At 45.9% G+C, this 13,239-nt stretch overlaps 1 protein-coding gene across 1 annotated transcript; it reads right to left on the bottom strand.

Moving 5' to 3' along the window:
- Window positions 1–3,083: 3,083 nt before the first annotated feature.
- Window positions 3,084–12,998, bottom strand: Mrps30 (mitochondrial ribosomal protein S30). Its single transcript, XM_051172257.1, has 5 exons — window positions 12,414–12,998; window positions 11,071–11,216; window positions 10,411–10,516; window positions 5,350–5,526; window positions 3,084–3,439 (listed from the first exon to the last, which is right to left on the bottom strand). Exons 1-5 carry the CDS (start codon window positions 12,976–12,978, stop codon window positions 3,084–3,086), a joined length of 1,350 nt encoding a protein of 449 aa, XP_051028214.1. The 5' UTR covers window positions 12,979–12,998.
- Window positions 12,999–13,239: the final 241 nt, after the last annotated feature.

The raw sequence follows: 13,239 nt of genomic DNA, 5'->3' as shown, positions 1-13,239 counted from the left end.
GGATCCCACATGGTGGAAAGGAAGAACAGAGTTTAAATTGTCCCCTGACCTTAGTATGTGTTTTAGTGACATGAACATGAACACATACACACACACACACACACACACACACACACACACACAATTTTAAAAAGTCTACACTTAACACAGTAAAGATCCAACTTTTGTACCAATCAATAAATTCCCAAAATCAACTTCAACTGCCAAATGCTACTTTAAATATTTTACAAACTGAAATGAAGAATTTTGTAGAATGATAAAAACATGAAATAACAAACATCAGAGAGAGAACTCAGAATTTCTCGCAGGGGTAAAAAACAGAAATGAAGTTATGAACTGGAGAGAAATTCATGCTAAAATTATTTTTAAATAATTTAGTTTTTAAATAATTAAAATTATCTAAAATAAGTAACTTATTATGATGGCTGTCTTAGTTACATAAGCTATACCTAATGCAGAACGGAGATCAGGCAGCAGCTGTGGGAAGCTGCATTGTCTACCATTTTAGGATTGCTAGAGCTGGCAAGACACCAGAAGCACGGCAAACTCTTACAAAGGAAAATATTAACTGGGATTGGCTTACAGGTTCAGGGTCTATCATCATCATGGTGGACAGCATGGAAGTGTGCGGGCAGACATGGTGCTGGAGGAAGATCTGAACGTGCTGGCAGCAGAAAGTAAACTGAGACACAGAGACCTCAAAGCCCACCCCCTAGTGACATATGTCCTCCAACTAAGCCACACCCACTCCAACAAGGCCACACCTCCTAATAGCACCACCTTCAATGGACCTATGGGGGCCATTTTATTTAAACCAGACATCTACCTTTACTACCCAGCAACAGTAACCACTTCTAAACATTTGAGATGCTATATTTCTCAGGCTTTGTACAATATCTTACTGCTATTATTTTAGAAAGTTTTACCAAACTCTGGACAACAAAGATGCCCTTTCAGGGGTGTGTGTGCATGTGTGTAATTATAGACAGTCTCTGTAGCAATTTTTCCCATTTATTTTTTTGTCTAGTTCACTTGCTTTACACTTGCCTCTACCCAAAGATACCATCGTGTCATTTCTCTAACAGTAAGGGTGCCTAATGATTCTGTCAGTTAACATTACTTTAGTATCATGCAACATTTGCTAGAACTTCAGTGTAAAAAAAAAAAATCACAAGGTATAATTAGTATTCCTTAGTCCATTCAGGGTGCAGCATACCATAAATCAGGTAGCTGATGACCTTGCACTTGGAATACCGTTGCCTTTGTCTGGTAAGTGGTGGGACTATAGGCATGTGTCACTGAACCTGGCAATGTTGTTTCTTATTAAAATAAACTTACTTTGCAGATACGAAAATGTTTCTCCTGAGAGAACTGGAAAGTTCTCCACAAGCTTACTCACTCAGGCCAGCACAACTATCATAGGTCAGGTTAAGATGAAACAGAAGACACGCTCGAATTTTGAATGAGTTTCTATCTAAATTCCTGTGATTTGATGCCACCTGGAGGACTAGATAAAGAAATACGGAGATTAGGATAAAACCCAGAGGCACGTCAGTATTTCAAGAAAGGCAGAGGAAGACCTCCAGCGGAAATGTGAAAGATCGTCAATCACAAGGCAGGAATGTGTTTTAATCAAGGGGATCACCAAAGTCACACAGCCTGGGTGACAAACAGAGTGAAACACTGTCCATAGCTGCTCCACACGGAAGCTTATTTCTACTTATGTTAATAAGGTCAGAGAAGGCCAAGGTGGACTGGACATATGGTATTATGCCTCTTAAGAATCAACTGCGAAAACTATTCATTTAGTGAACTAGCTTTTTCGAGAAGAAATGGACAACAATCAACACCAGCTAATGCTGAGCTATAAAAGTAATCGTAAAGGAAAAAAACCTACTCAGAATGACATAAAACCTCAGGTATGAAATGTGTGAAGAGCTACAAAAAGATTTAAATTTCCAATACAAAAGAGAGAGGGCTAGAGAGAAGAGGGCTCAGTGACTAGGAGCACTGGTTCCTCTTCCGGAAAACCTACAGGACCAATAATGCAACTCCATCAGTAACACCAGGGATCTGATGCCCTCTCCTGCCTTCTGCCGGCACTGCATCCATTTGGTACACAGACATAACATTCAGGAAAAACACAAAATCATGAATACACACAAATAAATAATATGTAAACAAGTGATGTCAGACCTCAAACTAAAGAAACTATGGTGATTAGCTCACATCCATTCAATTTATATTAAATGTCTACATCTGATTCTAGATCCTTGAAGTGGATCAGAAAAGGAAACACAGCCAGGTCAAAGGCAGCACCCTTGCTTTGCCCCTGCAGGGTACTATTTGCACATCCCATTAAATATTAAATGAACTGATTAATAAGATACTTCCATTAAGGTATCCTAGTCATATTTTTCTAATTTTTGTTCCTTTAAAATAAAAACCAAGCATTTTACTAAAGAGCCTTAATTTAGCTTTTGAAAACAGCCCTGTTTTGAAGAATGTTTGAAAACTGTTACTGAAATTGTTTTACACCCACATATGTAGTGGTTTTAATTTTCTGAGTGCTTGGCATGTATGTTTCTATGCATGGACCATGTGTGTGCTGGTGCCTCCGAGGTCAGAAGAGGGCACCGCATCAGGACACAGGACTGTAAGCCACATGTAAGTGCTGGAATCACAGCCAGGTTCTGTGGAAAAGAGAAAGAACCCTCTCTCCAGCTCCCCACTGTACACCTTTTAAATGATACAAAATACCAAGCTATTAAAAATAGCCCAATACTATTAGTAGCAGTATGTAAGTACATTTTTTTCTTTTAACCATTTATTTAGAGAGACAGACAGATATGGAGGGCCCATGTGTGGGGGTCACAATTCAGCCTACTCCAGTGGGCTCTTTCATGTAAGCCTCCTAAGCCCTAGCGGCTGAAAGAACCATCTTTAAGTCACTATCATTACATCTAAAACTATATCTGTCAGTAAAGAATCTGACCAGAATGCAAGGTTTAATGACAGGTTAACATACGAAACGCTGTTTTTCAAACATCACTGTGTTTAATGAGTGACAGCTGCAGCATCCTTCAACAGTACTGCTGCTGCTCTTGTGACACTTGGACAGCCTCAGGTCCCGGACCAGCTACTGTCTCCCGGGTTCCCAGCAGCTGGGCCCCGTCTCCTTCTGGTCTATTTAGCAGAAAGTGAACTATCTGCATGAAGACGTCATCATCAAAGCCCTTCACATCACTGCCCTCCACTGTCTCGTAAAGAGGCTTACTCTGTGTCCCCCAGCATATATTTTTACGTGGGTTATTTTGATCAGCTTGTACAGTCAGTGCCAAAGTATTTAACTGGTAGCAGAAAAAAGAAAAATATCTTCCGTCTGTGATCACGCCCTGGGAGACAAACGGTCGAGTAACGTCTGCTTCGCTCCAGAACCCTGTAGAAGAAAACAATGCTGGGATTGACACAGGCTGACATAGTTTATCAGAACAGAACACTCTGGAGGGCACTAAACACCTCTGAAAACCCTGACCTACCAAGTCCCTGAAGATTTCAGTGTCCTTGCTTTTGTCATTAACTCTATTTCCTCTCTTCTGGAGCCCCCAAACGTAGGGTCCACTCAACTTCAACCCTAAGTAGCTTCCAGCACTCCCTTAGTTACCTAAGAGGTTTTGCATACAGGAATCCTCCTGAGTCCGGTATTAACTTAATAACATCTAGCATGCCCAGGAAATGTCCACACTAGCTCCATGTGAAACCCAATATCCATTATGGCCATTTATTTCACCCAATACACAAGCCCTCAAAACCTTCAGGAAAAAGTCTAGCTTTCTATGGTCTCAACACCATATTAAGGTTTTTAGCTGTCATTGCCTCTGGTGTCTCATGTCCTAGGGTTCCAAGGTGCCTTTAATACCGTATCTGTCTGACTTCTGTCCTAGACTGACTGGTTAATACCCTTAACACCACCAAGGTCAGGAATCAGCTTCTCCGCACGTGTGTTTCCACTTGATCCTTAGTGGAGAGTTCTAACAAGTTATTGCTCAAATGCAGGGGTAACAGTTTATGGACCACACAGTGCCACTGGAAGGTACCACTCAGCCGCCTGACTACCTCAACCCCACACACTGCCATCTTCCCTTCCAGGTAAAGACTACAAGGCAGCAATGGAAGCATGGAGCTGGAGGACGTGTGTACTAATGAAGAGGAGACTCTCGAGGAGCAATCTGTACTAGAATTCCCCCTGGCCTGCTGCACAGCGTCCATCTACTTCACATTTTGTAACTTTAGGCTTTGAAGTACAACACTGGACTCTGAAATAACAGGAAGATGAGCCTTACAGCTCGCTGGAGAGGATTTGCTCGGCAGCCGCCAGTCCTTGGTGCAAACTCCAGCCTAGGTGTGTAGAGTCCTACATGACACAGCTTCTACCTTCCGCTACACGTTTCACAGCGTCTCCTTTTCCGTTACTGGCTTCATAGTCACCAGTGTCTATATTGTTCCTGACACGTACTTGAAAATAATGTTCTCACTGCAGACACCTTTTTCTGGGGATTCCTTTTATCTCACCGTACCTTCCCCTGGATTCTGCATGAACAGCTCGTCACCATTCAGGTCCCTGATGAAAGTCACTTCTGGCTCTGTTCAAATAGACTTGGCCTCAAATACTGGTATATTTCCCCCAAAACATTACCACTCTGAAAATAGTACAGTTATCTTTCCTTTTCTACTGTAAGAAAAGCTCTAGGGGTCAGGCCTGTCTGTTATTCAACAGTCTCCAAAGCTAATAACTGCCATAAACAGCATTCAAGGGCTGGTGGGATGACTCAGTAGGCAACGTGCTGGAGACACAAGTGTGATCCCTGGAGCCCACAGAAAGGTGAGAGTACCACAGGAAGCTGCCTTGTGACCTCCACAGGCACACCACGCCCACACACCTCACTGAATGCCCTGGCGTCTACTGAACGCAGAGCTTCCTGACTGGAATCTTGACGCCTGTATCATTTCCTTTCCTAACTCGAGAACTTTACAAAGTGAGGAAACCTACAAAGATGCGACCCATTCACCAGTAGTTTTTGAAATGTGTGTGAAAAAACACTAGAAAATAATATACTCCCACAGAAGTAATCACAGTAAAAGATCACGAAGATTATTCATGTCTACTTGCAAATTTCAAATGTATAATACTTCATTACAGAGTTTTAAATAGCTCCATTTTTGTATCAATGTAAACTTTTAAAAATATTTAGATCCCAAGTCCTGTTTTTACCTAAAGAAAAAAATCTTAATTCCACTTTTAACATGTTAGACCTTCAAGTATGAAAACTGCTAGCACCCTGGGCTTACCTTGGTACATGGCTTGTGCTCCGGTCCACGCAAAAAGACTTGCAATGGCATTAGATCTATAAACAACCTCCACCTGCTCAGCTTGGTTTTGTTTTATCAGCCTTTCCCTATTTAATTTGTCAGGCAACAGATGAAACTGGGTGTGACCATAACAGCACGGATCTGTTGTTCTTGAGCCTAAAGGGGACACAAGAACACCTCAGGTGACATGAGCACACGGAAGCCTAAAAGGGACATGAGAACAGCTCAGGTGATATGAGCACACGGAAGCCCAATGGGGACATGAGAACAGTTCAGGTGACATGAGCACGGAAGCCTAAAGGCACATGTTTTAGCCTTTGTCTCACACATAGCTTTCTTCTTGGAACGTACAGTCAGAGCTCAAGATACGTAGGTGGACTGAATCTTCTTACTTATTTTACTGACTATGGTAGTTATTGAAAACAATTTCCCAATTGCTCATTATCACAATGCTCACCAGGCACAAAATAGGCCAGAAAGATACTTAGCAAAGGCATTTATAAATCTCCATTACTTAGTTCTACCAAGCCCCTCAGTCATTACTAAGAGCTACTATTGCAATGTCCCTCAGAGGATACACTTTATGAAGGTTCAGGGGGTAAAAGTGCTTGCTGGGCCACCCTACTGGCTTGAGTTGAATTCCCGGAACTCACACTGCAGAAAAAGAATGCGTTCCACAGAGTTACTCTCTGACCTCCACTTGTGCCCTGTACACTCACTCATGCATACACATTCACAATAAAAAATAAAACAAAAGAGCTTCTTTATAATTAATGCAATAATATCTTTGTTCATCTTTTTTTAAAGGAATGTTTTTATATTTCTAAGTAAAGAAAGTACGTACCCTAGTGGGTAGAGGGTTTGCCTAGCATGCAGGAAGCTCTGACCTGAACCAAACATACATAGTGTTGGCACAGTGGCTCTAAGCTCGGCCAAGGGCATCTAGGGGCAGGAGGGTCTGCAGAGTTTCAAGGCCATCCGCCACTCTACAGTGAGCACTAGGCCATCCATCACTCTACAGTGAGCACTAGGCCATCCATCACTCTACAGTGAGCACTAGGCCATCCATCACTCTACAGTGAGCACTAGACCATCCATCACTCTACAGTGAGCACTAGACCATCCATCACTCTACAGTGAGCACTAGGCCATCCATCACTCTACAGTGAGCACTGGGCCATCCATCACTCTACAGTGAGCACTAGGCCATCCGCCACTCTACAGTGAGCACTAGACCATCCATCACTCTACAGTGAGCACTAGGCCATCCATCACTCTACAGTGAGCACTGGGCCATCCATCACTCTACAGTGAGCACTGGGCCATCCATCACTCTACAGTGAGCACTAGGCCATCCGCCACTCTACAGTGAGCACTAGACCATCCATCACTCTACAGTGAGCACTAGGCCATCCACCACTCTACAGTGAGCACTGGGCCATCCACCACTCTACAGTGAGCACCAGGCCATCCATCACTCTACAGTGAGCACTAGGCCATCCATCACTCTACAGTGAGCACTAGGCCATCCATCACTCTACAGTGAGCACTGGGCCATCCATCACTCTACAGTGAGCACTAGACCATCCATCACTCTACAGTGAGCACTAGACCATCCATCACTCTACAGTGAGCACTAGGCCATCCACCACTCTACAGTGAGCACTGGGCCATCCACCACTCTACAGTGAGCACTGGGCCATCCACCACTCTACAGTGAGCACTGGGCCATCCACCACTCTACAGTGAGCACTGGGCCATCCATCACTCTACAGTGAGCACTGGGCCATCCATCACTCTACAGTGAGCACTGGGCCATCCATCACTCTACAGTGAGCACTAGGCCATCCATCACTCTACAGTGAGCACTGGGCCATCCATCACTCTACAGTGAGCACTAGACCATCCATCACTCTACAGTGAGCACTAGGCCATCCATCACTCTACAGTGAGCACTGGGCCATCCATCACTCTACAGTGAGCACTGGGCCATCCATCACTCTACAGTGAGCACTAGGCCATCCATCACTCTACAGTGAGCACTAGGCCATCCATCACTCTACAGTGAGCACTGGGCCATCCACCACTCTACAGTGAGCACTGGGCCATCCACCACTCTACAGTGAGCACTAGGCCATCCATCACTCTACAGTGAGCACTGGGCCATCCATCACTCTACAGTGAGCACTAGACCATCCACCACTCTACAGTGAGCACTGGGCCATCCACCACTCTACAGTGAGCACTGGGCCATCCACCACTCTACAGTGAGCACTGGGCCATCCATCACTCTACAGTGAGCACTGGGCCATCCATCACTCTACAGTGAGCACTGGGCCATCCATCACTCTACAGTGAGCACTAGGCCATCCATTACTCTACAGTGAGCACTAGACCATCCACCACTCTACAGTGAGCACTGGGCCATCCACCACTCTACAGTGAGCACTGGGCCATCCATCACTCTACAGTGAGCACTAGGCCATCCACCACTCTACAGTGAGCACTGGGCCATCCATCACTCTACAGTGAGCACTGGGCCATCCATCACTCTACAGTGAGCACTAGGCCATCCACCACTCTACAGTGAGCACTGGGCCATCCATCACTCTACAGTGAGCACTGGGCCATCCACCACTCTACAGTGAGCACTGGGCCATCCATCACTCTACAGTGAGCACTGGGCCATCCATCACTCTACAGTGAGCACTAGGCCATCCATCACTCTACAGTGAGCACTGGGCCATCCATCACTCTACAGTGAGCACTGGGCCATCCATCACTCTACAGTGAGCACTGGGCCATCCATCACTCTACAGTGAGCACTGGGCCATCCACCACTCTACAGTGAGCACTGGGCCATCCACCACTCTACAGTGAGCACTGGGCCATCCACCACTCTACAGTGAGCACTGGGCCATCCACCACTCTACAGTGAGCACTGGGCCATCCACCACTCTACAGTGAGCACTGGGCCATCCACCACTCTACAGTGAGCACTGGGCCATCCACCACTCTACAGTGAGCACTGGGCCATCCACCACTCTACAGTGAGCACTGGGCCATCCACCACTCTACAGTGAGCACTGGGCCATCCACCACTCTACAGTGAGCACTGGGCCATCCACCACTCTACAGTGAGCACTGGGCCATCCATCACTCTACAGTGAGCACTGGGCCATCCACCACTCTACAGTGAGCACTAGGCCATCCATCACTCTACAGTGAGCACTGGGCCATCCATCACTCTACAGTGAGCACTAGGCCATCCACCACTCTACAGTGAGCACTAGGCCATCCATCACTCTACAGTGAGCACTGGGCCATCCATCACTCTACAGTGAGCACTAGGCCATCCATCACTCTACAGTGAGCACTGGGCCATCCATCACTCTACAGTGAGCACTGGGCCATCCATCACTCTACAGTGAGCACTAGACCATCCATCACTCTACAGTGAGCACTGGGCCATCCATCACTCTACAGTGAGCACTGGGCCATCCATCACTCTACAGTGAGCACTGGGCCATCCATCACTCTACAGTGAGCACTGGGCCACCCACCACTCTACAGTGAGCACTAGGCCATCCACCACTCTACAGTGAGCACTAGGCCATCCATCACTCTACAGTGAGCACTGGGCCATCCACCACTCTACAGTGAGCACTGGGCCATCCACCACTCTACAGTGAGCACTAGGCCATCCATCACTCTACAGTGAGCACTAGGCCATCCATCACTCTACAGTGAGCACTGGGCCATCCATTACTCTACAGTGAGCACTAGGCCATCCATCACTCTACAGTGAGCACTAGGCCATCCACCACTCTACAGTGAGCACTAGGCCATCCATCACTCTACAGTGAGCACTGGGCCATCCATCACTCTACAGTGAGCACTGGGCCATCCATCACTCTACAGTGAGCACTAGGCCAGCCAGGGACAAAGAAAGGAAAGTGAGAAAAACAAGCAAAGAGAAAGAGAAACAAACCAAACCAGAGAATAAAAACGGAGGAAAGATGGCCAGGCATGGTAGCATACTCTTTTAATCCCAGCACTTGGGAGGCAGGCAGAGGCAGGCAGTTCACTCTGAGTTCGAGGCCAGCCTGGTCTACAATGTGAGTCTAGGACAGCCAAGATTACACAGAGAGACCTTGTCTTGGAAAAAAAAATTTTTCCCCCAGTCACTAAGACCAAGTGGTTGAGAAAGGACTAATAAAATGGCCTGGAGGGCTAACATAATGCTGTCTTAAAGCTTCTGTTGTGTCATTGAGGAACCAGTGAGTACATGTGTGCACAAGACAGAACATCAAGGCGTGTCAGACAAGAGGTGAGGCTGACAACACTTGGACTCCTGATGTAGCTGCTGTGTGTAGCATAAATATAGGGCTTCAATAAAATGCCGTTCATGGCCCCAAGTCCAATTCTTTTTTTTTTTTTGAGACAGGGTTTCTCCGTGTTAGCCTTGGCTGTCCTGGACTCGCTTTGTAGACCAGGCTGGCCTCGAACTCACAGCAATCCGCCTGCCTCTGCCTCCCGAGTGCTGGGATTAAAGGTGTGCGCCACCACCGCCTGGTTCCCCAAGCCCAATTCTAAACATATAATATAAAATACAAACTATTTTTCCATACAATAAAATAAAAGGCCTAGCACGTATAGCAGTTTTTGAAGGTTAAATGTTGCTAAATTAGTAGATGCAACAAAACTGAAATTAAGAGCTAAGTTTCTCTCCAATTCTCATTCATGTTACAATACCTTGAGATCATGAATGATATTGCTCATAGCCAATCAAACTTCTTACTCTTCAAGGATTAAATTTGAGCTGGGTGTGGCAGATACACTCCTACACTAGGAGAGCTGAGGCAGGAGAGCTCCTACCACTACTTTCAAGGCTAGTCAGGACCACAGCCAGTTCAAAACCAACTGAGCTACAGAAGCCCTGTCTCCACCAAAAAACAACAGAAATTAAATTTCCAGTAAAGTTAATGCATGCTTTAATTTTGAATATATTTGTGGGCCAATATGTAAAGAGAAACTTACCAGTGAAAATGCTGTTTTCATATTGCCGTTTGAATAAGGGAAGCTTGTCTGGTTTACACTTCAGAACAGGGATTTCTACAGGAATAGAGTAATCCAATGGCACAAACTTGAGGAATAAGAAAACAGAAAGGAATTCAGGAGCATTCGTACTCACCTCATTTGCAATCATCTTAGACTTAGATTTGTACTTTAATGAGTTATTTCTTACAAAATGATCTGATTATACAAGTTGAATACCTCTAATCAAACTGCTCAGGATCAGAAGCGTTTCAGACACACACAGGTTGGCAGAGCTTGGAACATCCAGACTGTGCAGGGTGCACATTCCTAACTCATGACTCTTCAAAACAGAAGAGCTCGCCTACACTAGCATTTACTGAAAGGCCCAAAGTAGTCACACCAAAAAAAATTTAAAATCCCTCTAAACAACCACTAATTGATTTTACCACATTGATGGCTTACCCACTTAAAATTATTTCACTTTTGTATGACATATCATAGCAAACCAGAAAGTTGAAAGAGGTTTCCAGATGAGTTCCCTTCATAAAACAAACACGGAAGGCAAGAAATCTACTACAAATACCTCATCACGGTCACCTGGTTACCTGATTGGCCATTGGCAATGCTTACCCTGGATGCCAACAGAAACAAAACCCTTACCTCAGGGAGCTGCTTAGATATCCGAATCTGATTGTGTGGTTTGTCATTTATTTGGTATCGTAAGGCATCAATATGACCTTTCCGATGACCAGCAGGAATGCGTTCTTCACCACGCAGCCAGTAAAAGTCAACAGGGCGTTTAGAATCTACCAAAAGATATTCAAAGTTTTCTTCATTAATTAGAGAAAATTGGTTATTAGTTAACTGAGCCATAAACACATTAACAATAGCATGTCTAAAATATATACATATCAAAACTACAGTGATTTAAGAATCTCAGTTACATAATTTAAGCATCATGTCTCAAATACAGCACCCAAAAACTTGATTCTGCTAAACACTGTAACTAACAGGGTCACTCAGTTAAAGATGATCCATGAATGGCAACAGCACCCACCACAATAAAACGAGAACTGCTCTCTAAAGCACTAACTTTATTGTTATAACTACTCTAAACGATACGTATAATTCCAATCACTGACATTTTCTAAGAGGGGAATTTAGTCTGAACAGAGTAAGGAACCAGTGGTGAGTAGTCTAAAGTTACTGTGTCTTGTTAATACTATTTTTCCTTTATGAATGAGGGAGAGAAGTAATACAGACACTACAAGGATCAGTTAAGCACACATCTACAGCCATGGTAGAATTAACTCAGTAACTATTAGGACGCCCCCTGGTTCATGGACGTATAAATGAGTTACACATTATCAGCTGGGGTGTACGCCAATGGCAGAGCTTACTCTAGTCCTTGACTACAAACCCAGCACCATCCCCCGATCAAAAACACACAAGAAAAAAAATTTAAATTATTTTTCATGTCCACACTGAACAAGCAGAAGGTTCTGTTTACTAAGACTTCTTCTTGACCTCTGAACCTACCAGATATTGGGCCTTAAGACAGCAACATTTAACATGTGGCTGATATCTACTGTTATTATGAGGATTAAGTAGTTGGCATTTAGAAAATGTGGAAAGTAGACCAACACACAGTAAACGCTTTAAAAAGAAAAAGGTCACTAATTTTATCTAGTATCTTATTTAACTCCCACAATTTTATAACCAAACAGTATTGCTGTAATTTCTCATCTTGAAATTAAGGCAAAGTGAGAGAGGTGGTTGGTGTTTTTACATATGGTCACCCAGCTTTCCTAGGGAGGAGTCAAAAGACAAACACCCGCCCAAACTGGTTCACTTTCTAGTAACCTCTTAGAACCGTCGGCTGGACAGGCACAAAGCCCGGGGTCGAGGCGTGGAAATAATGACGAGCTTCCCCTGGATCTAAACTTTTAAACCAGGACAAGCCGGGAAGCCTTTGGCCCTAGGCATGGAAGTCCCGAGCTCACCGAGGGCGGCGGTGGTCAGGACAGGGTTGAGCGGAGCCAGCAGGCTCACCAGAGTCCCCACCATCTGGTCCAGCAGGGGCGAGGCGAGGGCCTGGCGACGCTCCAAGAGCGGCGGGCGCTTGCGGCGCCGCAGGTAGAAATGCTCCTGTAAGAGGCAGTCGCACAGGGCGGCGCGCAGGCCAGCCAGGTCGAGCGCGGGCGGCGGGGGCGGCGCGGGCGGCAGGCCCGACAGGAACACGGTCTTGGTGAAGGCCTGGTACCAGCGGTCGGCGTGCAGCGCGAAGGTCTGCGGGTACACCACGTACTTCTTGAACTGCATCTTGGTGAGGATCCGCATCTTCTCCTCCGCGGCCGCGGCCGCGTGCACCGACGCCTGCCAGCGCTGCACCCGCCGCTGCCGCGCCGCCTTGCTGTCGGCGGTCATGGAGGCCACGACCGGCGGGTACCGCGCGGCGGGCGTCGCCACGGCCTCCTCCGGGACGCTCGCCTCGGCGGCCTGAGCGGGGGCATGCTGCGACAATCCCCGGCCGCGGGGCGCCAGCTTCCAACACCTGGCCACAGCCATCTTCGCCCGCTGACCCGGAAGCTGAGGTCAACGCTCGAGCGTTGTCCCCGGTCGCTTGCCGTAGGGACCAATCGCTTCTTGGGGGGCGGGGTCCTCTGGTGCGCTGCGTCATTTCGTTTGCAGCCAATCAGCTTGCTCCTCGAGTTTATTATGTTCTTCTTCTTCTTCTTCTTTTTTTTTTTTTTTTGAGTACTGATGTTTTTACGCCGGTGGCGCGCTGAAGAGTGAAACAATTAAAAGGTGTACCTGCTCGTAGGTTGT

This window comes from Acomys russatus, chromosome 30, assembly GCF_903995435.1.
Source record: "Acomys russatus chromosome 30, mAcoRus1.1, whole genome shotgun sequence".
NCBI lineage: Eukaryota > Metazoa > Chordata > Mammalia > Rodentia > Muridae > Acomys > Acomys russatus.
The sequence above is the reverse complement of the archived record's forward strand: the minus strand, read 5'-3'. Positions and strand labels throughout refer to the sequence as shown.